Genomic DNA, 20107 nt, shown 5'->3' with positions numbered 1-20107 from the left:
TCTGTTTTCCCCTAGAGCACACTTGTATTGCTACCAGAACATTTTTTTCTACACTGATTGGGAAATGTTTCTTAAAACTTTTATCTCCGTCTGTAAATTCCAGTTATATGCAGCACACAGAGGACAGGAATCTGACTCACAGATAGGAACCCCTTTAAGACCACAGTGACGATGATGAGCTTCATAAAATGTCACTCATTCAGTGCCTTGTTGGCAAAGCAGAAATGATTAAATGCCCAAACATGAGCGCTGCACTATACGGACTGCTTGTTTTATAACATAACCAGCTCATTTTAAATATATGCTCCCTGAGCTAATCTTTTGTTCCCTGGATGCCCCACGCTCTGATAACTCTGCCCCATCACAACAGCTGGCAGCCTGCTAACTCCTGCTCACATTCAACAGATCCCTTATTTCCACCTCCTCTTCTTAGCTCAGGGCCCCAGTTCCCTCAAATGCCACAGTGTAGCTGCTGACAGCTGTTAGCAGCCCCTAAACAGGAATTCTGTCTACAAACTCAGGAAAAAAAAAAAAAGGATATAATATTATGTTTTTATAAAGAAGATCTGACTCATTTTCTTGGACCTCTGTAGAGAGTAAATTGATCTAGCTTACTTGACTTTCCATATATAGGCTGGACCACCAGATGCTCACGTAAGGCAGGGGTTTTCAGCTGGTGAGATTTTCCCTCCAGGAGCGTCTGTTCATGTCTGGAGACTTCTTTGGTTGTCATAATTAGGGACGTGCTATTGGCATCAGTGAATGGAAGCTGGGGATGCGCTCATCCTACAGCACACAGGATAGCCCCGACCCTCTCATAAAAAAGGATTATCCTGCCCCCAACGTTAGCAGTGGGCAAATCTCATCACATTACATAAATAAGTGATTTAAATTTTATATAAAATTTTTAGTAAATTTAAGTAACTTCATATATATATGTATATTGCTGTTGCTTAGTCATTCAGGCATTTCTGATTTTGTGACCCCATGGACTGTAGCCATCAGGCTCCTTTGTCCATGGGACTTCCCAGGCAAGAATACTGGAGTAGGTTGCGATTGTCATTCCCTTCCCCAGGGGATCAGTCATTTAATTCCTTGACATATTGACCTGTTGGTAAAGGCCAAGGCTGTGGAGATAAAATTCTGAGCAATGTGGAGGGAACTTCCTGCTATAGATCTGACCTGAAGACAAAGTAAAGAGGGACAAATTGAATTTATGAAAGTGAAAGAGTTAGTTGCTCAGTTGTGTCCCACTCTTTGTGACGCCATGGACTGCAGCCTGCCAGGCTCTTCTATACATGGGATTCTCCAGGCAAGAATACTGGAGTGGGTTGCCATTCCCTTCTCTAGGGGATCTTCCTGACCCAGGGACTGAACCCAGGTCTCCTGCATTACAGGCAGATTCTTTACCATCTGAGCCACCAGGGAAGCCCCTGGTGAGTTTACGAGCAGGATCTCAATTCCGCAGGTTCCCAAAAGAGTGACCTGAACCAGTCTGTAGGTCCAGCTCCCTACTTTGCTGGATGTGTCTAACTCATTTTGAACCACCTTTCACCACTGGTAGACACACACTAGCACAGAAGGTCTGGGCTAGTCATGGGCACAGGCTACTTCCCACTTTGCAAGGAGATCTGAAATGAGTGACAGGAAGGACAAGGATAAGGCACTTCCCACGGGTATAGGATTGGGAATGCATGTAGGGAAGAGGGCAGGCATTTTGCTGGAAGGGCTATCCTCTTGTTTTGGTTGGGAATTAAACATTACATCATTTTAATGTTGAAAATATCATATACCATAAGGATGAAATTGAGTTTCTGGGAAGAGTTCCAAGACTCCCTTCGAAAGACCTAAGCAAGACATCATCACAGACCATCCTAAAGAAGTGAGTAGGAGGGAGCTCCAAATACAGCAAGCTCTTTTGCTGTGCAAATATACTGAAAGCTGGATGGCTGCACAGAAACAGGAACTCCCTGGGTGGCCCTAAAGGGGAGACAGGGCCTGCCAAAGCCTCTGCCGCTGCAGCATGGAGGGTCTCTGGTGAGAGGAGCCGAGGTACTCTCTGGCTTCAGAAGGCAGGAAAAGAAACCCTGCACAGGAGCAGTCAGTCCTGAAGGCATGGATATGGGGTGGGGGCAGGGAATGTTGTCCCTGCAGCCTCCTGTGGGGCTCTCAGGGAAGAGATCAGTCTTCCCAGCAGCATAAGGAACTCTGTACCAACAGCAATAGTGAGCGTGGCAAGTAAGCTTAGCTGCTGCTTAGCCATGACACCTCCTGCTCTGGACCCCAAGCCTGTTGCCCTCCCTGCCCCCAGGAATCTCCATCAGGTCTTCAATTCCCTGCACCAGATGGGAATATACAAGCAAATACAGCTTCAAGACACTTCTCCTGGACTCCCCTGTAAGCAGATGGCTGCTCTGAGCCTGCCCTAAACGTAATCCCAGAAATTCGACCATGACCAGCCCACCACAGAGGGGTGACTCTCTCTGCTCTGGACCTGCTACTCAGGTCCCGAATTCCCCAGGAGGACACCGGCTCCGTGAGGGAAGGGGCTCCTTCCTGCTTTGTCCACCACCGTGTCCTCAGGGCTCAGAGCCAGGCCTACACCCTGGAGGAACTCTGTGCACATTTGCCGAATGAACGAACACCCCCGATCTTCACCAACTGGTGGACAAGTCTCTGAAATTTCAGGCTGGCAAAGTTTATACTGACAGACAGAGCTGACTTTGTCCTGAGAGGCCCTCGACCTGGAGCCTGAGAAGAGACAGACATAGCTGTGTTCTGACCAGTGATGAAGTAATTATGGAAAAAGCAAGTATTTCAAAACTAGAGGACATTAGAGTCTATGGTTTCCACCCAGTGCAGTTGGGTTTCTAGACTGCATGATTCTGGAGGGGCTTGCTCCAGCCACCCACAGATGTTGCCTTAGGTCTTGGCCCCAAGGTCCTAGTTGGTCCTGACAAAGGCCAACCCAGCTTCCCAGGGAAATACCCGCAGGCCACCCTAGGGTGCTAGTTGGACTGTTAGTCTTCTATTCTGGTTGCCCTTCTGAGGAAAGACTGGCCCGGAGGTAAAAATTTCCCCCGGAATCCAGAGCTCCTTTTCAGCTACCTTCCCTTTTGTAGCAGGGAGGAAATACAGTCCTTATACTGTCTATGCCACGTGTATGACTCTCCTCTTGCCAGCCAAACTGAGCATTGCAAACATTGTTTCTTTCCCTTGCCCTCCATCAGTGTGATTCTGGACTGGCTGACTTGTCACTAAACTATTTGGCAGAAAGCCCCTCACGTTCTCATGCCTGGAGCCACTCCCGGCACTTCCAGCCCGGAGCTTTAGAACAGAGCCCCACTGAGGTCTGAGCACCCATAGTTTGGCAGGTTCCCAGGCATGGTTAGGGAAAACCGTAACCAATGCTCCCTACCACAGAGCTTCGCTGGTCATCAGACACACAGGGGACCGAGTCTGACCCTGGCAAGTCTCGGCCAAGTCAAAGGAAGTGACACACCATCTGTGAACCGCCTCCACACACTGGAGCTGGGGGGTCCAGGCCATCTCTAGGTCATCACCGTGGGTGACAGCTAGTGACAAGGCCAGTTGCAGCTGAATAACCTCAAAAGGAAACACATGCCAACCCTTTCAAGCCCTTTGGTCCCACCAAGTGTTCTGGCATCCTCCCCGAGCAGAGACAGCCAAAGGAACAGCAAGAACTCCGGGTTCTCCTATTTCTCATTCATTTTCACAACCCTATTGAGTCACAGATAGTCGGGAAGCTGGGAAGCCTCTGGGGACAGAAGCAAAGGTCCTAAATCAGCCCCCTCCGCCCCCTGCTAGAAATTCAGAGCCCAGAGACAGCCCATGTGCATTCTGTCCCCAGTGGGAACATGATTAATGTCAGGAACATGCCCAACTGGGAAACACCACGTTCTGGCTGGTTTTCTATTTTGATCTGAGCCAAAGGCAAACTATACCAAGTGACCCATAAGCAGACCACATTGCGTTTACGGCACTCATTGCTCAACGGAAGGAGGAAGCCCAGTTTCAAACAGGTTAAGAAGAAATGGTCTTTCTTTTAACCTGCCTTTATTCCTGCCTGATAATAGGCAGGGGACCTTCTTTAAGACAAGGGTGCTGTTAGCCCGACCAGGATGAGAACCCAGAGCTCGCCTATGGAAGGCTGCAGTGCAGTCCCCTCCTGATGAGATTCCAAAAATGCACGTCAGGGCAAGAGGATGAGCCTGCTGCCCATCTCTCCTGTGTGCGTCTCTCTTTGACACGTACACCCCTCTGCTAATATTTAACATAATGACAGAGAAAATAACTCAGGGTTGTTCCCCTGCACCCCTGTTGCCGGATGATCTTCAGACATATTTTAAGTGTGACTTATGTGCACTGAGGTCAGTTTGCACCGGTTAGGTGAGCTGACAGCACTTGGGTCACAAGATTCCTAGCCACCCTGCCCTTCAAAGGCAGGGTTTCTGCTTTACTGATGGACACTGAGGTGTGGCCCCTTAGAGAAAGCGATGGCCCCTGCCAGGAACTCCAGCTGCACTGCTCTGTGAGCAACCCCCGCAGGGGCCACCTGACGACACCCCATAAGTAGGGAGGTAAGAGCACCCAGCTGCTGTCCTTGTAAAAGGAGGTTCTGTGTAATGCCTCCTCCGCCCAGGGCAGCAGATCACCAGTGCACAAACGTGCTCATGGCTCCAACGCGGCCTGGGCACCGGGCACAGCGTGTCCTGTTTTCCAAACGGAAAACTTTGCTCTAACAAACTGGGTCTCTGAACAAAGGCTCAAGCATCTGACCAGCACTTACTCTGCCGCTCCCCCTCCTGCTGCCGCTGCCTCTTTGTTCCTCCTGGTCTCAGCCCTCAGCTCTCAGCCAGGCTCCAGGAGCGCCAAGGAGAGCCCCAGGAGCTGGGGGTGGGGAGACCCGGATTCCAGGCCATAAATGCCAGCAGGCTCAGCTGCCGACACAACAGTCCCTGATTAAGATGAAAGGAGTGTGAAGCGAATTCAACCTGAAAGGGTGGGAAAGGCAGTGTACCCCAGCTAGCAGCCGGACCTGGGCCCTCCTGGCTTCAGGAGGCCTCACTCCCCCCACCCCATCGACAAAGAAACAGAAGCACATTGCAGGAACTGGCAAACAGAACAAAGAAGAAAAAGATCATCCATAATTCCACTGCCTTCATGACAGTCCCTGATAGTTTACTGGCATCATTTCCTTTCTGGCTTTTTTTTTTTTTTTTTTTTGAGGAGGGGACAGGTTTGCCAAGTTGCTCTCCCAGGAGGAACCTGAAATGGATTCACACTGCTAATTATCATAAATTCTGTACTATTCCCTGGCCTCCCATCTCTTGTCCCACCATTTACTCTGTTTCATTTTGGGCAAGTAATTTAGCTCCTCCTTCACTTTATCACTCAGCAAAACAAAGACAATAATTGTATCCATCTTCTAGGGCTGATGTAAGAACTGTATGGAATAAATCATATATGTTAGATGCTTCTGAAAGTAACACACTACTTAATATTCAATCATATCTCTACTGGCCTAAAACCTTCATCAAGTAGTACATTTTTTAAGTAGATTCCCATTGCTGAAGACTGAGGTTGTTTCCAGTATCTTCCTAGTATAAATTATGTACTGAAAATTAACCATATTAATGCATAACATCTTATTCTTTATGTTGCTTTCTTTGGCTAGGTTATCAGAAATAAAATCAACAGATCCAAGAGTATAAGCATTGATCCAGACTGTAAGCCATGATCCAGATTAACGAATTATTCACAAACTATTAGAATTTACAATGCTTTCAGAAATTTATGAGAATGCCAATGGAATGATGTACTTGCAAGTAATATGTATTATGAAAAAAGAAATCTGGGGCAATAATTCATGGGCCCATAATTCTATGTAGCAAACTTGATAAATTATCTAATATTTGAAATTTGCTTATCTTTTTGTTTTGACCAAGAACAAAAAGAGCTCCCAAATCCCTATTTTGTGAGTGCTTATTGTCACTGTCATGTAGGGTCTGTGCTGGCCCCTGGGAGTCCCAGGACATGTTTTGGTGTGGGGAAGGAGGCAGTCATCACCATACCCAGTTGGTTCACTTTTGAACCATGTCATGCATGTGGCAAGAGCGTGTCTGCATTCTCACCTTTGGTCCTCACAGCAATCCCACTTTCATCTCCACCATGAGAACTCTAGGGCTCAAAGGAATTTTAAGGGAGTTGCAAGCCATTCAGACAGAGGGAAACAGAGTTGGAAGGACTCAGCTTCCTTTTCCAAGGGCAAGGCTGCTGCCATATCAACAGGTTGGAGGGGAGCCAGTGCAGACAGGAGGGGCTTAAGCAGATGCTGAATCAACAACCTCTATGTTGTACAAGATACCAAGTGGACAGAGCCGGACTCCAGAGTCAGCCTGACCCAGAGATGAACCTTGTTTCCACCACTCAGCTCAAGGGAGCCTTGGCAAGTTGCTTCCTTTCTCCTGGGCCTCAGAGACACTCATTCTGCAGGCCTGGACAGTGAGAGAAGCGCTGCTTCTACCAGCATCTTCACAATGAAGTGACATGCAAATGCTGGAGAGTGGCTCCCACGTCTCACATCGGGTCCCTTCTAAATTCTGCAGGGGCGACTGTTACAGTTTCGTGTGACACACTGATCAGCATCTTCTTTTAGATGTCAGGGCCTGCCAAACCCGGTTGCTGAAAAGTAGTCATTTACCTGCTGTAATTTCTCACAGTAACTGGCATTTTCTGTTCTTTATACTTAGCTTTTCAATAGCAAACAGGGATAGTGACTGAGGACTTCTGACAGATGAACTGATGCAGAGAGCAAATGACACGCATATGTAGAGTCTGATATCTTGCAAATCTGAGAGATGGCTTAAACTATAGCAATATGAAAACTGCATATCTTTATCTCAGCATAAGAAAAATGCACTTGATTCTTTTAAGCTGTTCCTACCACTTTATCATCTAGACTTAGGGGAGGGGAAAATTACCTTTATCCTTTGCTTTGGAGACATCTACTGCAACACACAAATTTTAACCCCCAAAGTCAGCTCCTCTCTGGTGCAGAAATAAAAATCACCTTGTGGTAACGACTGCCACCTTGTGGCCATATATGAAACTGTCACTAAAAATAGATGGCCAATGTTAATAAAGTCTTCTACCAGCTCCAGTATTCTTGCCTGGAAGATCCCGTGGACGGAGGAGCCTGGTAGGCTACAGTCCATGGGGTCGCAGAGTTGGACACGACTGAGAGACTTCACGCACACACGCACACATACACACACCAGCTGCAGTCTATAGGGTCACAAATAGTCACACACGACTGAACACGTATGATACACACATACATCAGCTGAACACTGTGGAAATCACATGCAGACACTGATATCTGGGGATATTTTACAGTTCACATTTTCCTGGAAAATTCTGCATTGTATATTCTATATTTATGGGCCTTCCAATCTGTTTTAGGTTAATTTCTTTTCTACTACAACATCATCTAATTGTTTGTAAGACCTCAGACTGCTTCTATAGAATCATGGGGATTTCCTTGGGTAGGTAAAAGCCCCCTGGAGTTGGGCAGGAGACACTACTTTAGTTGTTCATTAGACTAACTTAAAGTGGCCACTGCATGACCACGTCAGTCAGCTGTCTGACTCAAACATTATCACCAGTTAATATCATCCAACCCAATGTCAGAAAACTATCGGCTCTTTGGTGCGGCCCTGAATGTAGTCCTGCCTGGCTCATGAAACAAGGAGGAGCTGAGCCTGAAGCCCAGGTGGACAACCAGTGCCACCCACCAGTCTTGCCTTCTTCACAAGGGTGTTCTCAAACCCAGAACCATCACCGCGCTTTTCTCTGAGAACAAAGTTCTCACCCCACTTTTCTCTGAGAAAATAGCTAGATGAGGGCCAGCAAAAGACTTTAGGTGGACAAAGCACAGAGTTTGGGAAATAATGTTTTGAGGTTACTCCAGGTAGCAATGGAGGATGGGCAGAACTGAGCTCTGATGGGACCATGGACCCAGAAATGGGAAGCAGAGAATCAGGGGCATGGTGGCAGGGGCAGCGTGGGCTCCAGGACTCCTGGAGCAACTGGGGGCTCTGATGAAGAGGGTGTGGCCTCAAAGGGCCCAGACCATGAGAGGCAAGAGGAAGGAATGCAAGGAAACTGCAGCCCAAGGAGCTATCAGTTGGACCTTGAGGTGCTTGGACAGCACGGGGGTGCACGCCACGCACCCCCTTTCACCTGTCCTCCTGCCTCCTGGCTTCCCTACTCCATAGGTTCTCCATGCTGCGCATGTGCCTTTGCCAACACAAGGGGCCCTTACACATATGTGATGCTCAGCCTCACTTACTGTTGGAGAAATGCCAATTAGAACTCCAAAGTCACGTTAAAAAAAAAAATCTCTCCAGCCATCAAAATGATAGGCAGCATCATAACAGGAGAGGAGGGGAAATAAGCCTTCTCAAATGTGGTTTGGGAGTGTGAATTTAGAAATACTGCCAGCAAGTGGAAAGAGCTTGGGCTCAGCAGTCAGATTGCCTGGCTTTAAAACCTCTGCCACTTGGAAGCTAAATTTCTTCCTGCCTCAGTTTGCTCATTTGTAAAATGGGAGTGACGTTAACAGAACTTACTTCACAGGATTACCATAAAGATTAATAATACACATAAGGCACTTAGAACTGTGCCTGGTATATAAGTGATAAAGTCTTAGCTATTTTCAGCCATGATAGGAGAGAAGGCCCACTAGACTCCATCAGAATCATAAATCCATCCATTTTTGACCAAGCAATACCATTTCCCATAGTGTCCCATATAGAAATCATAGCACAGGTACATAAGATAAAAGTACAAGGGACACATTGTAAATTTGATTGAAATAAAAGTTAAGTATAACCTAAGTATATACCAACAGGAAATAGGTTAAATAATGTGTATTATGGTGTTAAAATGGAATACTATGCAGCCATTATAAATGAGGCAGTCAGGTATATACAAATATGAGACAATCTCATGATACATTATGTTTTTTTTTCAGACAAATAAGGTGAATGGGGATGCAATGTACAATGTGGTGACTATAGTTAATGATATGGTATTGAATATTGAGAGTTGCTGAAAGTATTTCTTAAAGGTTCTCAACACAAGAAAACTTATGTAGCTAAGTGTGCTGATAGATGCTAACTGGATTTAGTTGTGGTGCTCATTTTACTACATATGCAAATATAAAATCATTTTTTGCACACCTAAAACAGTGTTAAATGTCAATTATATTTCATTTTTAATATGCAAATTTTTAAAAAGTATAAATTTTGCAAGATGTGTTACAGAGATTTACTCTCTTAGTAAAACCATTTTGGATTTTTTCCTTAAGAAGACAGGGGTGGGGTACTTCCCTAGTGGTCCAGTGGTTAAGAATCTGTCTTCCAATGCAGCTGACACAGGTTCGATCCCTGGTTGGGGAACTAAGATCCCACACACTTCAGGGCAACTAAGCCTGAGCGCCACAATTACTGAGCACACGTGCCTCTACCAGAGAGAAGCCCACGGGTTGGAATGAAGTCTGTGTGCCACAGCCAAGACCCAAGGCAGCCAAAGATAAACAAGCATTTTTAAAAAGGAGGGTACAGAATGGTGTGCAAATATATACCACCATTTATGTTTTTTTAAATAAATACGGATGCATATATGTTGTATGTATGTATGCTTTTGTGTACAAACCATTCTCTGAACGGCTATACATGAAAGTACTAATAATAGTTTCAATCAAAGAAAGGAGATGAATACTTGGAGAATGCTTATATTACCCACTGCATACAAAAAATTTGCTTTTTCATAGTTTAAATCTGCAATCTGGTATGTCATTCTTCTGCTTAACTGTCTTTCATTCATTCTTAGGGCTAAAATACAAGCTCTTTTAACAGAGCCCTCAAGGCTCTCACAGCCTGGTCCTGGCCCACCCCACTTCTTCAGCCCAGTTCTCACCAGGCCCCTTCTCAACCTCACATTTTACATTTGTGGGCTTCATTCACCCTTCCTGTTCCTGTTTACTGGTGGTGGTTTAGTCGCTAGGTCATGTCCGACTCTTGCAACTGCATGGATTGTAGCCCTCCAGGCTCCTCTGTCCATAGGATTTTCCAGGCAAGAATTCTGGAGTGGGGTGCCAATTTCTCCTCCAGGGGATCTTCCTGACCCAGGGACCAAACCTGCATCTCCTGTTTAGGAGGCGTTTTCCTTACTGACTGAGCTGCCACAGGAGACCTGTTCACTGGTAGACCCACCCAGAGCTGCTCACCGTGGACAACTTACTCCCTTCACTCTCTCTACCTGATTACTTCTAACCGGTCCTTCTGGTTCCAGTGTAGCTGTCACTTTCTCTAGAAATGCCTTGCAGCATCCCTGGACCAGGTGTGACGCCCCCATCCCACTCCTACCATGGCCTTTACATCCCTGATGGTGGCAGAGACAAGGGGACGTGTCCTGACTTCTCTTTCAGAATGCTTTTGAGAAGCAAGAAGATTGGGAAATAACTGCCAGACCCTCCCGATGCCTTCATAGGAGCCCTCTCCCCTCTCCATTGACAGCTGAAGCCCAGTCCTGAGCCCAGTCTAACTGGGCTGCAGAATGCCCCGCCTCAGGGATGAGTCAAGGTGGATGGGAGCCCACTGTGACAAAGCAGCTTATCTCGGCTAAATATTTGCTCCTGCAGCGTCCTCTGCAACCCAGGATGAGCCTATAACTCAAGATAGGAAAGATTTTTCTATCCCTGATAAGAGGAAAGTGCTTGAAGCCCCTCTGCCTCTGCTCCCTGTGCTTCCTGCTTCAGATGCTGGCATGTGATGTGATGCTTAGGGCTGTGAAATTAGGGCAAGTCCCTTGAGACCTCAAGGGCAAGAGATGCCTAATGACACTAAGCATCCCATACAATCCTAATAGTGCTATCATCAGACTTCTCAAGAAGAAAGTCTCTACTATGAACTAAATTCATCCTTTCTGTTTATTGTATAAACCACTATCAGTCATATATTCTGTTAACCGCACCCAAAAGCATTCCTAATTGCACCCCATGATGAAAGTGAAGTTGCTCAGTTGTGTCAGACTCTTAGCGACCCCATGGACTGTAGCCTACCAGGCTCCTCCATCCATGGGATTTTCCAGGCAAGAGTACTGGAGTGGGGTGCCATTGCCTTCTCCAGGGGATCTTCCTGACCCAGGATTGAACCCAGGTCTCCGCATTGCAGGCAGACGCTTTACCATCTGAGCCATCAGGGAAGTTCCCACCCCATGATAGGGTAGACAGAATCCCAGGATCAGTCCACAGAATCAAGCAAAGGGTCCTTGATTGAGGCCAGAAGTAAGGCCTTGGGACATTAGAAATCAAGGTGCCCTCTTTGGGCCTATCCTGGTCTGAACTCTTTTCCCTTGGTCAGAAAGAATTTAGCATTTAGCAATGGAGCCAAGGTCAAAGTCACCAGTATAAGCAGCCCATGATGTTTACTGTCTTCTTGGACTTCTATAACCTTCACTCTGCTAGAGAAGACTTATGTACAAAGACATTTTTAATCTTAGGACACACAACCCTCAAACTGGTCCTTCTCCAGGACAGCATGAAAGGAAGTGGTTAGTTCATTGGTTCTGGTCATCAGAAGTCACTGGGTACTTCAAATGACCCTACCTCGGGAGTCTCCACCCCCCAAAGTTTCTGACCTGCTACTTTATGAAACCTTCGACATATTGCAGTCAACTTTTGAAGAAAGGAGGCCATGGGGTGGTGAATTAGAGTCCTACTTACAGGGGTCTGAAAGCAGCAGAACAGCTGGGTGAGGAAGGGGTGATTGCGGGCCAGGGACAGGATCCTTTTCTCGGTCATGGTGCACTCCACATCATCGTCCTGCAGGATCACGTCCTTCTTCAGCACCTTCACAGCATAGAGGTCTCCTGTTTCTTTGATTCTTGCAAGCATCACCTATGGCAAAGCAGCAGGAAGAAGCGTGAGCCGGAGAACTCCTGCAGCTTTTAGGGTATGGCCTTGCCTGGGGCAGAAGGCCAATGGCAGGTGGGAAACAGGCATGTGGATTCTTTCCTGCCCAGACAAACGACCTCCATGGAGCAGGCTTCCTTTAACCCAAACAGCTGCAGCCAAAACTCACCTTCCCAAAGCTGCCCTTCCCCAACACTCGGATGAACTCAAAGTTGTCGATCCCAAGTCGGTTGGAGGAATTTACCCCAATGCCATTTCCTTCTTTGGTGCTCTCCTTTCCCTGTCGTCTTAGGGTTGATCTAGAAACAAGCTTCTGCAAAGAAGAAATACATGGAATCAGAAATCCCAGTGGAACCTGAAGCAGTTACAGGTAGAGAAGATCTTACTTGCAGCTTCACCCTTCAATGTAGTACATGGGGAGAGATTAACACAGCTTGACATGTGATCAGGTTCTGCCGCTCAAAGCTGTTCAGCATAAACTCCTGATCTGTGCTTACTGTATTTGGGTAAGAATCACTTAAAAATCTATCTAAGCCACTGAGTTTCAGTTTTGTGCTCAAATGGCAGTATACAGAAATACTGTCTCAGCCTGGGCCACCTGGTTGCTTTCTACAGGTGACCACATTCTAAGAGCGCCATCTGGTGTCCATGTCTACAAGTAGCAGATTTCACAACTGCTCAGAAAATCAAAGAACAAAAGAAGCAAGGTTATACTATACATTTTAAATTACAGAAATGAAAATTAATGTAAATATTGGAACAATGAGCAAATATATGAAGGATAATATCGACAATACCTATAATCTCATCAGCCCTCTTCAACAAAAATAAAAACATAAATATACACACATCTATCTTTACGCTTGACTAATTTTTAAAGACAATGAAATTGTTTCATAACACTAATTTTAATTTAACATTTTACATGCTATTATCATACTAACATGTTAATTGCATGCTATTAACATATGCACAGTTCTAAATGTCCTTCAAGAACATGAGTTTTTAAAAGCTGTCCAATAATTCATTTTATGGATATATCACAATTGATTCAATAACTCCCCTGATACTGGACATACAGAATATCCCCATTTTTCTCTGTATAGAAAACACTCAGTGATCATACTTGCATGCAGATCTTCATATCAGGGTGATAAGGAGTCTGGGCTCTCAAGCAGGCTGCCTGGGTTCAAATCACAGGTCTGCAACCCAACCCTGTGACCGTGGACCAGTCACCTACCTCTCTGTGCTTCAGTTTCCACTCCTAACACAGATGTTACAGCAGCTGCCAGGTGGCTCGTTATGAGGAATAAATGAATAACTGTGCCTAAAGCTCTTAGATCAGTGCCTGGCACGTTCAATAAACCTCAGCTGCACTGTCATCACTATCAACAAGACCATCATTAGCATCCTCTATTCAGATAACTTTCCAAAAAGGGAACTCTTTGAACCAAGAATTTAAGTTTGAAGCCTTCTGATGCATGGTCAACTTGCCCTCCAGAAAGGTTAACTGCCAATACAATGAGAGCTCCTAGCTCACCAGATGGAACCAGAAGAACTCTCCAGGAAGTTCTCCAGCTGCATCCTGCAGAAGACGCTACCTACAGACAAGGCGACAGTGCAGATGTCCATCCTGGGATATTTATAAGACAAGAAGAACAGAAGAGACAAGAGACCAGAAGTCTAACATCTTGGAGCATTTGACCTATGAAAAAACAGCTAATTTGGGGCAACTTCTAAGCAATGTTTGCAATAAATAGCCGGGCAACAGCCTGAAACTACAAGGGTTGTATTTATTCAACCAAGTGAAACAGTGATTGAAGATACAAAATGGATCATTTTTTAAAATCCAATTGTTCTGATAGTTTCTTCTCATAAATTTTTCAAAGACAGAAAAACTTTACCAGCTTGAATTTCACTTCCTCCACCTAAATCCTTCCCCTGGTTGGGCTGGCCCTGGCCAGAAAATTTCAAGCCAGTGTTTTTCAGTCTTTTTTTTTCTTTTAACCCATTCTTCTATTTTGATAGACTGAAGACGTCACTTTTTAGTGATGAACTCTCAGATAATAGGTAATTTGGGTTTTCTCACTATTAAGTGTCGGAACATTAAAGATACTTGGTTCAAATGACATGTGACACTGCCCATTCCTGGAGACTGTGCTGCATGGCTCAGCTCTTTCCCACGGAGTTTCAGAAGCTCTGGGGCAGGCCGAAAGCCCTAACCTGACACTCTTCAGGCACAGCAGTCTGCGTGCGTGCATGCTAAGTCACTTCAGCCACGTCTGACTCTGTGCAATCCTAAGGGCTGAAGCCCGTTAGGCTCCTCTGTCCATAGGATTCTCCAGGCAAGAATATTGGAGTGGGTTGCCATGTTCTCCTCCAGGGGATATTCCCAACCCATGAATTGAAGCTGCATCTCTTACAGCTCCTGCGTTAGGAGGTGGGTTCTTTACCACTAGCACTGCCTGGGCTTCCTTGGTAGCTCAGATGGTAAAGAATCTACCTCCCAATGCAGGAGACAATCCCTGGGTCAGGAAGATTCCCAGAGAAAGGAATGGCAACCCACTTCAGTTTTCTTGCCTGGGAGATCCCATGGACAGAGGTGCCTGGTGTGCTACAGTCAAGGGGGCTGCAAAGAGTTGGACATGACTGAGCCACTTTCACTTTACTTTTCCTCAAATCAAGAATACAGTGTCAGTCCAAGGCCCCGATCTACCAGATGGGGCCCTCCACCTGGTAGAGGTGGTTAGTGAAAACAAAGGAAACGAGGTGGTTAGTGATGACATTTTTTGGACAACCAAGCACCTGTCAGTGAATGCACTTCCCTTCCTAAGTATCCGAAGATATTTGCCAGTTCAGTCTACAACTTTCCTGAACCAGACATCAAGCTACACATTTTAAAAGCCACAGCCATAGCCATGGATCATTCCCCAGCTCTCGGCAGACCCCAACTAGCAAGGCAGCAATTGGATGTGGCTGAAGCTCTAACAGACCAGGGGAGGGTATGGGTCACTCAGGGAGGGGAGAAGACAAAATGCACACAGCAACAGACCCGCTCCACCCACCCCCAAGAGCCAAGAGGAGGGAACTCCTGTCTGTGGCTGGACCAGAGATAAATTCACTATCCATACAAAAACTTCACACTCCGGATTCCAGGGCTGTGGAGAATGTCAGCTCTTCAACTTAAACGACTTCAGAGAGGAGGAAGCAGAGGCCCACAGTTACTGGTCAGCTGTACAGCTAGGGATCCCACCAAGAGTAGAACCCAGGCCCCTGGCTTCCAGGCTTTTCACCAGACCACAATGATAGGAAGTTGATTTACAAAAAAAAAATCCTTTTTCTGCTTATTGCAATGTCTGCACACTCACTATTTGTTGTTACATAACTGTATACAGAATCTTATTTGTAGAAGAAAATGCTCTTTAAAAATGCAATAAATCTGTTTACCGTATTTGCTGAGACTAGGACTTGGATCACGCCACACACGACGCGAGGACTCACCACATCTGGGAACAATGTCCAGATTATAATATGGGGAAACAGTAAAGGCTCACCGAGGTTGGAGAAATATTTCCAGGTTGGAGGCCCATTCCCGCCAGAGTCTTGGCCAGCTCCACCGCGTTTACCCCGCAGTTTGGGGCCACGTTCGCTTGACATCGAATGTGTACATTCATTTTACATACTGGAGGGAAGAGGAGAAACGAATCCACATTCAGCAAAGAGCCACGTCAACATGAGATGTAAAACAGAATCGTGATGACCTGAGGGACTGTGGCCGGGCAACCGCACAGGCTGAACAATGCCATCTTCTCTTAAAATTCAACTGACTCAAATAATGATCCCTGACAGGGGAGCCTGGTGGGCTGCCATCTATGGGGTCGCACAGAGTCGGACATGACTGAAGCGACTTAGCAGCACCAGCAGAGTGTAAGTAAATCCCTGACTTTCTCTATTTCTGTTTTGTGCAGAAGCAGAAAACCTAGCATACTGAAGAATAATAAATTTCAAATACCTTTTTTTTTTCACCACAACTTGATGAAAGACATTCAACTATGTTACATTTTAACAATCATCACCAATTTCCCAGCATGATTCAACACAGATTAAAATGTTCATCAGAGTGACAGCTCAGTCAACTAAGTAACAAGGAAACATGCCAAGTGACTTTATACTCTTCCTTGTACCTCTCAAAAAAAGGTGGTAATTACAAAGCCATGTGTAGATGGCTGTTCAAACAGTGAAGTGGTGAGTCTGAGAGAAAAACCTCTAAGTACAGCCTTCTTTCTGAGCACTGTCTTTGGCTGGCCCCCACAGCACAGAACGCGGCATCCTGTGTGGCTGTGTTTCTCAGGGCTTGCAGCCTGTGGCTTCATGGGTGACAAAAAGCAATTGATTTAAAGGTCAAAGTAAGTGACAGTTGGAAGAGCAGAGCGAAGCAGACTAAGCTCCTGGCGCACAGGAAGCTGACTTGGGATGATGAAAGACCTGAGGTTTAATCAGCACAAAGTTCTGATATGGTTTCTTGACCTGGTTCTGCAGAGTGGAGGCAGAAATGAAGCAGCATAATACATGTTTGGGACGTGTCAGCCCATCTTTGGAAGGATGCACAGTTCCAAAATTTCTGGGAGCTAAATTTATGCAATTTAGGGTTATCTTCTTTGAGAAAAAGAACACTCTGGGGCTTCCCTGGTGGCTCAGTAGTTGGGAATCCGCCTGCCAATGCAGGAGACACTGGTTCGATCCTTGGTCCGGGAAGCTCCCACATGCTGTGGGGCAACTAAGCTGGTGTGCCACAACTATTGAGTCTGTGCTCTAGAGCCCGGGAGCCACAGCTACTGAAGCCCACACACCCTAGAGCCCATTCTCCCCAACAAGAGAAGCCACCGCAGTGGGAAGCCCCCGGATCACAGAGTAGTCCCTGCTCGCTGCAACTAGAGCAAAGCCCATGTATAGCAACAAAGACCCAGCGTGGTCAAAAATAAATAAAATCATTTAAAAAAAGAAAAAGAACACTCCATCAAGTAGAGAGCTTGGAAGGTTCCTTGCAAGGGAGGGACTCTGAGGCTTAAGCTTTATTAGCTTCATAGGACATCCTCCTCTCTCAGGAAGGCTGGTATGGAGACATACAAGCCAGTAGTGGCCTTTCTAAAGCACCACGTGACAAGAAAAGCAAAAATGATAGGAATTCTGTAGGTGTGCTATCCTTAGCACCACCAGGGACAAGAACCATGCAGATGAGCCCCACCCATGGCTCTGTACAGAGCATATAAGAGCAGAAAGTGACTTTCACCCTAGAAAGGGACACCGCCCACCTCATGATCAAGCAGCGCCTGAAACAAAGCCACACGGGCACTGTCTGCACTGTTTTGGTTGAAAAAGAATTTATTTCACGTATCTATGAAAAAAGAATCCTTGTGACTCCCATGGACTGTAGCCCATTGGGCTCCTCCGTCCATGGGGATTTGCCAGCCAAGAATACTGGAGTGGGTTGCCATGTCCTCCTCCCGGAGATCTTCCCCACCCAGGGATGGAACCCAGGTCTCCTGCATTGCAGATAGATTCTTTACCTTCTAAGCCACCAGGGAAGTCCACACACACACAGCACACATGAAAAAAGAATAATCAAATGGGGCTCTGGAGAAACAAAAGAACTGGCCTTTCTTAAAAACAAGGGACTAGCCCTTTTTCGGTAATAGAAGCAGGTTTGGTAAATCCAGCCAGTGGAAGTTGCCCAGTTTTATTGACATGAACTCTGCCTTCCTCTGGTGACTTAGAATGTGTCTAAGGCTTTAAGCTGAACTTCACATGTATTTCAGCAGGGGACAGTGCATCCCATAACAGCCAGACTGTTTCAGAAACACTCAGTGAGAGATGACTCCAGGCCAGTAGCCTCTCAACTCCTAACAGGACAGAGATCAGCCCCCATTTCCTGACCCTTTGCTAAGGCAAAAGCTCAAAACTCAGGTTCCGTTGGGCATAGCTGTTGAAGTGCAAGCCCACATGGGGCCAAAGCTGAAGAGTCCTTCATTCCACCTACTCTCCAATCTCTATCAAGCTCTTTGAGAAGACACAGGGCAGCTCCAGCTATGCCTTTGTAACGCAGTTTCTGCTTATTTCTGGTGAGGTCATCAGACCACCTCTCTTGCCAGTTCCTTACCCATAACCCAACCTTTTCTGCTGACCACCTCACCTCCTACTATCGTCCATTTCTGACCAGATGCCATTTTTTCCTCTTTCATATACCTATTGAAATACACAACGACTAGCCTGTACTCAGCACTGAACAGAGGATAGCCAGCAGCCTAGCTAACCAGATGGGACATTTAATTTAGCAACTGCGTAAACAGGCTGTAGTCAGGACACTTGTGGATCGAGTGCAGCTCTCTGTACATGCCCGACAAGGGACGATCAAGAGTCACTGAGACGTCTGTTTATAAAAGGTCTAAAACCATCAGTTCTAGGTCAGATCCCGAACTGCAGAATTTGGAAAGCTGGCAGCGAGGTGTTCTCCTGGGGAAGCAGCTGCCCCGCGCGCCAGCACCTCACTTTTACACTGAAGTCCTTGCCGCATTATGCCCCAGAGCAGCGAGCCACAGTGATCGCAGAACGTCGGCACCTTATAGTTGTGGACGCTGAACTTGTGTGGGATGTTGATTCCAAACCTCTGCTCAGCAGTCTGTGAAAAGGAAACAGGAGGATGAGAGCTGAAATGCCACACCTTCTCCGAAAACCGTTAACAGGAGCCCACCAAACTCACAGTGTTACTATCCCACCTGAGATGGGTACATCATTACTGCTCAGCAGCAGTGAATCACCCAGGCCTGACAATGCAGACTGACCACGTTTTCTAGTGAACAAGACTGGACAGAAATGTGTGGTATGCAAGATTGTTCTCCATCCTTGGAGATTCTAAAAGAAATTTGAATTTTCATTTCATCTTTTATATTCAAGCTGTGTGTCTCTCCCTACCAATCCCCTCACAACTATGTCCATTTCCTGGAACCTTTGAACTTCAGGATTAAACAAGCCTTTTATAGACTACATACACTTACTATCACCACAAGGTCTTCCAAAAATTCATTATATCATGAGGACAGGGCTGAGGGTGGTACCCAGAGGACATGGGCTCACCTAAGGAATTCATTCCAAAGTGACATTCCAGTGGTGATCTTATTCCTCCCTTCCAGCCTCTGCCTGTCTTTGGATTTTGGTATCTGAGTGCAAAGATTCTGCTTTTATGTCACATACAATCACTTCTTGGATCAGGTGTAATCTCATACTATTTTCAGCAAATCATTAGATTAGGCGTCTGCTCTAATCTACATCAAATTTAAAGCAATAACAACAGAGCCAGGCATCACAAGGAATGGGGTAATATTACTCCTCTTGAAACCTTTCTGGGCTCTTTCTCAAAAGAAAGAACACACGCCTCTATGTGTACTCCATAGCAATCCTGGGTGTACACTGTAAAGGACCATCAATTCAGAGCCAGACTCTTTGGTGAACCCGTGAATTTACCAATAACTGTTGGTAATATTTCACCCTCCTTCTACCTTCAGAATTTAGAGCGTTATACCCACCTCAGCTGGACACAAAATGGCAAGAGAGAAGTTCAAGAATTTATGTATAAATAAACATCCTCCCTGAAATTTCTTGAGAGGCTAGAAGGGGCCAACAGTCACTTTATCTAGAGAGTGCAATTTACAGTTAACAACATATTTATCACATCAGTTGTGTCTTGCAGTATTGACCCTATTTTAAGATTTAGGGTGAGAGAGAAGCTAGCTAGCAGAGGCTGGATTCTACACTCAAATACCAGTCATCCAGTGCCAAACTCAGGGAACTTCTCACAATTCCAAATCTCTCTTGAAATTAGAAGAACTGATCCCTAGAGCTTTTACCCAGCTGATCACTAATGGAATTATCTTAAGGACAGGTTAAGCTAAGCAAGTACAGAAATACAATGCCATAATATAACAAGGAGAGACATTTCAATTCTGATACCATCGTCGTCTTCAAGGAATATGGAAGGGAAGTGGGGGGTGCAGCAAAGAGGGACAGAGGGAGAGAGAGAAAGAGAGAGACCCAGAGGCGGAGAGGGAGAGA

The 20107-nt window shown here is 46.0% G+C and overlaps 1 protein-coding gene across 1 annotated transcript in view; it reads right to left on the bottom strand.

The window, feature by feature from the left end:
- The window catches only part of PRKCH (protein kinase C eta), a 237969-nt gene that overhangs the window by 86018 nt on the left and 131844 nt on the right, over nt 1-20107 (bottom strand). Inside the window, exons 6-9 of the mRNA XM_069596762.1 lie at nt 18548-18677; nt 15556-15683; nt 12171-12314; nt 11813-11986 (exon numbers count right to left, since the gene is read on the bottom strand). Of these exons, the coding sequence (XP_069452863.1) occupies nt 11813-11986; nt 12171-12314; nt 15556-15683; nt 18548-18677 (576 nt within the window). The remainder of the gene's footprint in view (nt 1-11812; nt 11987-12170; nt 12315-15555; nt 15684-18547; nt 18678-20107) is intronic.

This window comes from Ovis canadensis, chromosome 7 (genome assembly GCF_042477335.2).
Source record: "Ovis canadensis isolate MfBH-ARS-UI-01 breed Bighorn chromosome 7, ARS-UI_OviCan_v2, whole genome shotgun sequence".
In the NCBI taxonomy this organism is placed as follows: Eukaryota; Metazoa; Chordata; class Mammalia; order Artiodactyla; family Bovidae; genus Ovis; species Ovis canadensis.
Note: the sequence above shows the minus strand (reverse complement) of the source record. Positions and strands in the feature narration are given on the sequence as shown.